Source organism: Vigna angularis, chromosome 9, assembly GCF_016808095.1.
Source record: "Vigna angularis cultivar LongXiaoDou No.4 chromosome 9, ASM1680809v1, whole genome shotgun sequence".
NCBI classification, from domain to species: Eukaryota; Viridiplantae; Streptophyta; class Magnoliopsida; order Fabales; family Fabaceae; genus Vigna; species Vigna angularis.
Genome location: NC_068978.1, coordinates 25,115,432 through 25,124,794, shown reverse-complemented (window position 1 = coordinate 25,124,794; position 9,363 = coordinate 25,115,432). Strand labels below are relative to the sequence as shown.

Here is a 9,363-nt window from a genome sequence, read left to right as displayed (position 1 = left end):
CATTATGAATTGTGTTCAGATAAGGCATGTCAGAATATTGAATTGTGTTCTCGTTTGGTAACTGATGCATAGTGTGCTAGAAGGCAAGTGTTTTTCTAGCTAATGCATAATTTTCATGTTAATAATGAGAATATTCAATTGCTAGATGTGTCGCTATTAACATTTAGCAAGCTAACTATTCAAATAGAAGAAAACCAGTATTGAGCAATTGCTTGGGAGGATTAATTCATCTCTGGTAAAGTGTAGAAGTTGTGAAGGTTTAACTTAACCTTGTGTTTTGACGGGGAAATTCACAATTTTTAAGCCATTCAAATACATTGCATTTGAATTGATGTTATTTCAAATTGTTTTATTTTTTAAAATATTTTGTAAGGCAATATTACATGCATTCACCCAAGACACTTAAACTACTATAAATTCATATAATTATTATTTATAGTTATTTCTTATTTTCTTGGGTCCTAATACCTTTAATTCCAAAAAGAATTGTTCTCGAGAATTGGCTTACCTCGAGAATAGATGGGGTGCTACTCCTTCATATTCTTTTCTAACTTCCAAGTTCTATGAAGTTGTTTGATTTGAACATCCAACACTCAGCATTGGTTCAACCTCCATGGTTAAATCTTTTCTAACTTGGATATCATCTACTTTTAACACATGATCACGACTCAAAACATATTTCCTTAACTATGATGCATGGAACACATTGTGCAAATTTTAATGCTATCTTGTAAGTTACTGGTCCAATCTTTCTAATTATCTCATAAGCTCCAAGAACTTTAAGCTTTGTTTACTTGAATGAATTTGGAGGAGAGTGGTTGAATGGATTTGAGAGGATTTAAAGATAAACTTTTTTGTTGTTTATTTGAGTCGATTTGGAAGTAAGTGAGAGTCGATTTGGAAGTAAGTGAGAGTAGATTTGGAAGTAAAGTTTGTGAGAATTAGTGTAGGATTTGATTGATGTGACAGATTAAAAAAAATTACTTCCAAATTTACTCTCACTTACCTCCAAATCCACTTAAATAAACCACAAAAAATTTACATTCAAATCCTCTCAAATTCATTCGGTCACTCTCCCCCAAATTTATTCAAGTGAACAAAGTGTTAGTGACAACTTCCTTGTCTAATTTCCCTTTTAATTCATGTTGTTCGCATAAATCGTAGGAATACACGATATCCTTCCTTGAACTGCAATAATCTCCTCTTTTATGTTCATAACACTTTTGTCTACTCTAAGTTGCTTGTAGTCGTTCCTCAATTACTTTTACTTTTTCTACTGTCTTTCGTAACAACTCAGGACCCACAATAACTACTTCACCATCTTGGTACCAACATAAAGGTGTTCTTAAATCTTCTCCCATATGAGGCTTCTTATGGTGTCATCCTAATACTAGAATGATAGCTATTATTCTATGTGAATTCCATCAACGACAAGATTTCACTCCAACTTTCAAGATGATCAAGCACGCATGTCATCAATAAATTGTCGAAAGACTGGATAGTCTTCAAACTGTCCATCTGTTTGCAGATGATAAGCTTAACTCATATGTAACAACTGTCAAAATCGGAATGTGAATCTTAGATCTCGATTAGAAATAATATTTGTAGGCACTGCATGTAATCTTAATATTTCTCGAATATATAATTCCATGAGCTTCTCAAAAGATATCTTATGATTGATTGGCAGGGAGTGAGTACTCTGGGTTAACTTGTCCACTATTACCCAAATGGAATCATGCCTTCTCCACAATATTGCTAAATGAGTTACAAAGTCCATGAAGATATTATCTCACTTCCATTGTGGAATATTCAACTACTATAACATTCCTCCCAACCTTTTATGCTTTACTTTACCTTTTTGGCACACCAAAAAAGACATCAAAAACTTTGTCATATCTCTCTTCATTCCACTCCACCAAAAAGATTCCTTCAGATCCTTGTACATCTTAGTCAACTCTTGTGTCCTTTTAGAATCATCTTTCTAATTTATGACTTTGCTAATATACATACCTTGCTTTTGAAACATAAGATACAATATGCTCCTATAACAAAGTCCTTTTTCTAATTTGTTGTACCTAGTGACTCTTTCCCGTCTCGACATCCTTTCTATTTACACACAAAAGATAAGCAAAAATATTTACACAAACAACAAAATCACAACACGAGACTAGCTCGAATATCATAATGTAACACCTCGAATTTTGAGATGTCACAATGCAAATGTTTTTTCAAAACATTTCCATAAACCATTCATTTAAGATAATCAAACTTTATTCGATTATAATGCGGAAGCAAAATCATAACTTTAAACATTGTTTGTTCAATAAAAATATCAAATTATTTCTTTTACATAAAAATATTGAGTCTGAAAAATGTTTAAATAATGAAAAGCAAATAATCAAACCTGAAATTAAAGATCTCAACTCTCGTCACCTACTTCGATCTGATTTTATCTGTAACGACATCTACTCCTGTACAAGTATGATCATTGTAAGTGAAAACCATAACCCTAAACATGTAAGGGTGAGAAATAAAAAATATCATAACATACAACGTAACATAATCATATTAAACGCATAAGTAAGATAACCATAAAAACATATTTCATCACAGCATTAACATCACAGTCAAATTCTTCATGAACCAATATAGTTTCCTTGTATTGTGTCATCATAAACTGTTCTCACTAACAAGACAATTTGAGTCATCTTCTATCGCAACTTTCGACCCTTCTCCCTGATTTCTCAAAGACTAACAAGTAAAAACACCAACGCTATGCGCACCGATGCACTATACTCAGCACGAGCCAAAGCCATTGGACTAGACTTTCAACCCTCTCAAGTCCTCACGCAGGAGGAAGGGTCACACTCAAATCTCTGGCTTTGCTCGAGACCCAACAATACAAGAAAATAACATAGTTTTGTATTCGTATCACATATCAATACATATTCTCAATAACATGTATTTACCAAAACAATTCACCAATTTATAATTCCATTGCTATTGGCTTTTATTTAATTAAGTTAAAACAGGAAACCAATATGGTTAAAATGACGTTAAATAGCATTACTAAAGCACATACGATACAAACACACTGAATAAAGACCACGAACCCAACATCCACTTTTATTCCTATACCAACACGTGGGAAATAACAAACCTAGAAAAATACCATTATAATGGTCACTCGCGAAACATTAGGAGTTTACATTTCAAAAGTATGCTTTTAACCCTCCAATCAGTCATGGCCCCCACCAAGGTGATGTCTTCATAAAGCACAAAGAAGTTTCCTTGCTTGAAGCACCAACATCATCACCCACCTGAAAATTAACAAAAATTAGCATAGTATACAACCATTAATTTCAACATCAAAGATCACTAAATATAGTATAACGTACAAAACTCAAACAACAAAGCACATACCACACCCGTCTCCATAACACATCTGATGAAGTTGTCACCTACATTTATATTCAACCAATGCAATATTCTTGGGAATTTCTCTACAGGACCTTGGGCAAGAATGAAAGGATCACAAAACCAAACCTCAAATACATGAAAAACACAAAATTTAGTCACAATCCAAGCCACAACATCAAAATATTTACATGTGAATAAATAAACTAATTTACCTACAACATGTAAACACATCCTTCAACATACATGTTGCTTGTACCTTTTCCTTTCTTCAAAGTTATAGAAGCTTTGCATAAACTACGCAACAAATAATGATAAACTACACTACTCCAACACTAATTACCCAAACGACCTAAATTGTCAACAATTTTAAACATAATTGGAAAGACATTTGTACTACGTTTAGGAAATAAAACTTCAGATATCCCTACCAAAATGTATAAGTTACAAAAATGTGATAAAGGAAAGTTTTCATGTTCTTCTAACAGAAAATCATATATCAATTTCAAATCATGTTTTCTTTCACCAAGTATATTCCACACTTACTACCTTCAACTTTCTTCTTTAAGTTAATATTTTCTCCATCTAAACTCAACCCTAATCCTAAACAAAAATCATTTTCCTTGAATTGGACCACTCTATCAACCCATCTAACCAATAATTCATTCAAAATATTCCTACCGAACTTAACATTATCATTCAAATTTAAAAATCATCGAAATGACATCTTCTCAATAAGTGACATGTGATCCTCAATCAATCTTTCATTCAAAGTAGAAACATACTTGGTTTTGAAAGAATGACGAACATATAATTGCATGAAAGAAAACAAAATTTCACATTACAACAACGATACCCAAAATATTTTAACAACAAAGGAAATGACACATACTGAAACGACAACAAAAAAAAGGGCAAAGCGAAAACAAAAAAAAGGAAAGGAAATAAGCCATATACCTTGCTCAGACCACAAATGTCAGCAGAGGATTCCATTACGCATGATATTGTCAACGGAAAGAAACCAAAAAGGTCAAAGCTTCAAGACAAAGGACAAATTTTGGTTCATTCACGGCAAAGGAAAGATAAACTAGAGAGCTTGAGGAAAGCTTGGAGAGACAATAGACAAATAATGGTTAATGAAAATGGAGAGAAAACAAAAAAAATGGGAACAATGAGAGAATGGAGAGATAAGGAGAACGAAATAGGGTATTTTTTGAATCATCAAAATCTGAACCCTCAACATTTTTCAACATCACCTTTTTACAAAAGAAATATTTATTTTAAATGTACCAATTAAATGCTGACACGTGACGTTGTAAAAAAGTTGACAAAAATGAGGTTTTAACATATCGAGATCCGAGGAGAAAACTTAGGATAAAAAAGTTCATGAATAGTGTAACTTAAGTAATGAAAGTAGTCTGTAAAAAGTGTGACATGGAACCCATTACTAATCACTCTTGATAGTAATATTTTAGTATGTGTATGGTAGTAAGTTTGGGGTGTGAAAGCACTGGGTTGACCCTTTTGATATTAGGGTCGACTTCTAAATTTTTTTATGACAATGACGGTGCTTGCTCTTTCCTCTTACGAAAGGATAGAAAGAGATAGATGTCTCGCTTATAAGATTTCAGTTCATTTTGAAGTAGGGGAGACCAGTCTGAAACTGCAGTGTGAATGCAAGGTTTTTTCTTCCTCATATTTTTTAAAACTCATTTTTTTAAGAAAAAGTATATTTATTTAAAAAGTAAATAATCCATGAATTAAACTAGGCTTAGTCATATAATTTCTATGGACATTTTAGTTTTATTGAATTTTTTATGTAAATTTGTAGACATTTTGAAATTTAGTTTTTGTAATTCTTGTTTTCATTTATCACTTGCACATTGAAAATCATGCTTTCTTTGAATCTTATATTCATTAAATCTTTATTCTTTTGTATGTACGTTATTGTTATTACCTTTTATTTCTAGTTATTATTATATTTTTTAAACACGTTATTATATTGTATTTTAATTCTAAATAGAGTATAAAAATCTATCTTTCTTAATTCGTTATTTACCCTTCTATTTTTATAATTTGAAAAATTATTAAAATGATAAAAATAACATTATGGAATGTTATAGACATTAAAATATTTTTTTATAGTTAAAATTAGGGATCCAACTGGTAATTTTAATATTGACATTAGGAAATTTTATATTTAAGGAAAATTAATTTTATGATTCTTCATTAAATCTCAATGAACAGGTAAAAGATATGGGCAAAATACTTCAACTGTGAAAGGAAGAAAAAATGACAGAACTAGAAGGACTTTTACTCTCATAACATAATTATTTTTATTTTTATTGTGAAGCAGAGACTGAGTGTTCTTTACCCAATACAACCCAAACACATAACAAAGCATCCATAGCCTGAGACACTCACCACAAATTACACATAAGATAGGAAATTGCTTTAGACAAGCCAAGGCCACTTGAAAACCACAAAGGATGTTACATCAAACACCACACTACACAACAAACACAGACACATAGCTATTTTTCTGCAACTAATGGAGGGTACGAACTATCTCTGCTTCACCCTGTCATCTGCACCTCACTTACAGTTGCAAGGGTCACAGGTGCAGTTTGATCCACACTTGCAACCACTGTTCTCAGCTGCAACACCCATTTCAACACCATCGATCTGGGCAATCACAGGTGCAACACCCAAAACAAGAATCTCTGTGGTTGATTTCTCTGCATTGCAACTGCATCACAAAAAGAAGAGCATTAGATCTTCTAGTAACACAGACCAGAAACCTTCAAGAGAGAAAAACAATTGTTTGCATGGTTTAATCCTAAAGAACTGTATAGTTCAATGGTTGAGATGTGAATGAAAATTAAAAATATTTCTCATTTTATCTTTTTCATCACCTCAAATTAGCATATTTTCTCAATTTTTTAAATTCATCAAACCAATCAAGCCCTTTTGTTTTGTTGGTGTTTTAGACATCTTGGTAAAGAAGGTATCCAGTAAGCCAATCAAAAGCCCCAACCCAACAAAAGTTTCCCCGTAACAAAAACTCTGAAAGCTGAGAGAGCCTTGGAAAAAGATATTAGAATCCACTCATTGAAAAGTAAAAAAAAGCAGTGAAAAAAATACCATAGAATTCCATGCAATTCAGCTAAAAACGCAAACAAAAAATACCAATACATTCAACAATCAGAAAGATTAAGAAAAGCATTTCAACAAATCAGACAAAGACCCAAAACGATTGTTTGAAAAATGAAAAATGAAAAATGAAAAACGAAAAAGGATTACCCGCCACAGTTGCTGCCACAACCGCAGCTGCTTCCGCACCCACATTTACCACTGCAGCAAGACATTTTCAGATTAAAGCACAAAAAACGATAACAATGCTTACTACAAGCACAAATTGAAACTAGTTATTTTGGCAAAGGAAACCTGACCTCAATTTATAGCCAGAGGTGGGATTGGGAATGACGTATTTATTGTCCACGTGTCAGATTAATCTAAAATTCATACAGTCCTCTCCGCATTCCGATGTCACTTTAATAACTCTTCCCTTTCCAAGGATCCGAGCGTTTGCGTTGAAATGCTTTCCTCAACTAATGCTCTTTTCAGTTTCTGTGGATTGAATTGAAGTGGCTGGAAAGGGAACGAGAGAAAAGAAAAATTGATAAAAAAATAAGTCTAATTGAATTGAGAAAAAAATAAATAAAAGGATTTGAGTAAAAAGTATACAAAGATTTAAAAAATTATAGGTTTAATATCCTATTTTGTCTCCAGTTTCGTTCGAAAATGTTAAATTAGTCCCTCCTTTAAAAAATGTGTCAATTACGTCCTCACTTAATAAAATTTGCATCAATGAAATCCTTTCTGTTAAATCTGTACAAACGACGTTAATTATTTTTCTCTCTCTTCTACTTTTTCTGTGTAACGCAGCAACTTTTTTTCTCTCTTCTACTATTCTTCTTCTCTCTTCTACCAATTTTGTTAGTGATTTAATGTTATAACAAAAGTTAGTGATTTAAGCATAATAACTTAAAAAGGGTAGGCCTTAATTTGCACCCTCTTCTGGGTTCTCTCCGTTAAGAAGGATAGGCCCAACAACGTATCGTATACCTCGACCCTGTCGGAAGAATCCATTGTGGTGGCTAAGATCTGCGACGTTCTCAATGCTATTGGAATCATCGTGCTAGCCTACAGAGGTCATAATGTTTTGCTCGAGATACAGGCAAGTTGTCCAATTTCTCAAAACACTTTAATAAGAATGCATGCCATGCACAACATAAGTTATAACAGCGGTGTTTTAGATTTTGGTTCTACAGGGGACGCTGCCTTCAGATTTCGATAGAACATCCAAAGAACCAATGCGTAGAGGATTGAGCATGTCATATGTTCTGATCTCCATGTGCGTCTTTCCTCTTGCAATTGCCGGATTCTGCGCCTATGGAAGCTACGCAAGACTACCATAAATCGACCAATATTCCCAGATTACGCAAGTTGTTTTATTCGACTGATTAACTAATCAATTAACTTCCATGTTTCAGATAAACGACGGTGGATTGTTGTATTCGTTCCCGCAACTCCACAGGAAGCAGATAACGAAATTCTATATGGGAGCAATATACGTTCTGGTGATAATACATTGTTTGAGCAGCTACCAAATCTATGCGATGCCGATTTTCGACAACCTTGAGATAAGATTGACGAGCATAACGAATGAGAGATGTTCGAGATTGGCGAGAACATGCATACGATTATTTTTCGGGGGATTGACGTTTTTCATATCTGTCGCATTCCCATTCCTTCCATCCCTATCAGTATTTCTTGGAAGCATGACCCTGGTGTCGATCACGTATTCATACCCCTGTTTCATGTTTCTATCACTGAAGAAGCCTCGACCAAGAGGTTCTGTATGGTGCTTCAACGCTGTGCTCGGGTGCTTGGGGTTGCTTCTTAGTGCTCTTCTCTTAGCTGCAGCTGCAAGAACTCTGTCTCACAAAGGCTTGAATGCTAACTTTTTCAGACCATAACAGTACAGTTCTCCATTAGTGACGAACAGAAGCTAAAAGCTGCTTACCAACTAATTACCATTAATTTATTTTCAACCCTAAATATAATCATAGCTTAGTCCCTCTAATATCTCCTATTACACGAAAGAGTTATGCTACGTGGATATTTTTGTTATTTTATATAATTATGTATATTATTCTCTTATTTTAAAATTTTATTTATCTTTTTATCTAAAGGAGATGGTAAGTTGCGTAAAAGAAAAAAGAGAGTAAGTTTTTGAAATGCGAATAGTGTATTGTCGAAAATAAAATCAATAAAAAATTTAAAAGAATTGAAACTAATTAAAAGAAGTTAAGAGATGCATGTTTCTGGATTCTTGGTGAATCCGTTATCATAAGAAAAGTTAGCGGAAAGTGAAACAATTAATGAAAGATTTAATTAATATATTTAGTCACATTCATGATGCAGTCACGAATCTGTTCATGTACAAGGAAACAATTAATGAAAGATTTAATTAAAAGGTGTAAATTTTTATTATATTATAAAGTACATAAAAAGTAGAAGAGAGAGAAGAAGAATAGTAAAAGAGAGAAAAAAAGCTGATGCGTTGTACAGAAAAAGCAGAAAAAAGTAGAAGAGAGAGAAAAATAATTAACGCCGTTTGTACGGATTTAACGGAAGGGATTTCATTGATGTAAATTTTATTAAGTGAGGACGTAATTGATGCATTTTTTAAAGAATTGACTAATTTGACATTTTCGAGCGAAACTAGGGACAAAATATGGTATTAAACCAAAATTATATTAGGTAATAAATTATGTTTAAATAAAAAGGATTCCTTGTAGACTCAAAATTCAAATTCAACTTGGGGTTTAGTTTGGAGTCTTGATAGAACTACCTCTAGCCTCACTAATTCATCGTCTC

At 33.0% G+C, this 9,363-nt stretch overlaps 2 protein-coding genes across 2 annotated transcripts; one reads left to right on the top strand and one right to left on the bottom strand.

Moving 5' to 3' along the window:
• Positions 1–5,739: 5,739 nt before the first annotated feature.
• On the bottom strand, positions 5,740–6,861 carry LOC108347058 (metallothionein-like protein type 2). The gene is made up of 2 exons (XM_017586172.2): positions 6,721–6,861; positions 5,740–6,166 (listed from the first exon to the last, which is right to left on the bottom strand). Exons 1-2 carry the CDS (start codon positions 6,783–6,785, stop codon positions 6,013–6,015), a joined length of 219 nt encoding a protein of 72 aa, XP_017441661.1. The 5' UTR covers positions 6,786–6,861; the 3' UTR covers positions 5,740–6,012.
• Positions 6,862–6,899: 38 nt separating this feature from the next.
• LOC128193946 (lysine histidine transporter-like 8) lies at positions 6,900–8,553 on the top strand. The gene is made up of 4 exons (XM_052868147.1): positions 6,900–6,965; positions 7,478–7,657; positions 7,752–7,883; positions 7,974–8,553. The coding sequence occupies exons 1-4, from the start codon at positions 6,900–6,902 to the stop codon at positions 8,457–8,459; spliced, it is 864 nt and encodes a 287-aa protein (XP_052724107.1). The 3' UTR covers positions 8,460–8,553.
• Positions 8,554–9,363: the final 810 nt, after the last annotated feature.

Excerpts from the sequence above, each read along its gene's own strand:
- LOC108347058 (XM_017586172.2), bottom strand. The coding sequence starts at position 6,785 with ATGTCTTGCTGCAGTGGTAAATGTGGGTGCGGAAGCAGCTGCGGTTGT. Across the intron at positions 6,167-6,720 it reads TGTGGCAGCAACTGTGGCGG|TTGCAATGCAGAGAAATCAA; the intron begins GTAATCCTTTTT and ends TTTGTGATGCAG.
- LOC128193946 (XM_052868147.1), top strand. The coding sequence starts at position 6,900 with ATGACGTATTTATTGTCCACGTGTCAGATTAATCTAAAATTCATACAG. Across the intron at positions 7,658-7,751 it reads ATGTTTTGCTCGAGATACAG|GGGACGCTGCCTTCAGATTT; the intron begins GCAAGTTGTCCA and ends TTGGTTCTACAG. Across the intron at positions 7,884-7,973 it reads TCTGCGCCTATGGAAGCTAC|ATAAACGACGGTGGATTGTT; the intron begins GCAAGACTACCA and ends TCCATGTTTCAG.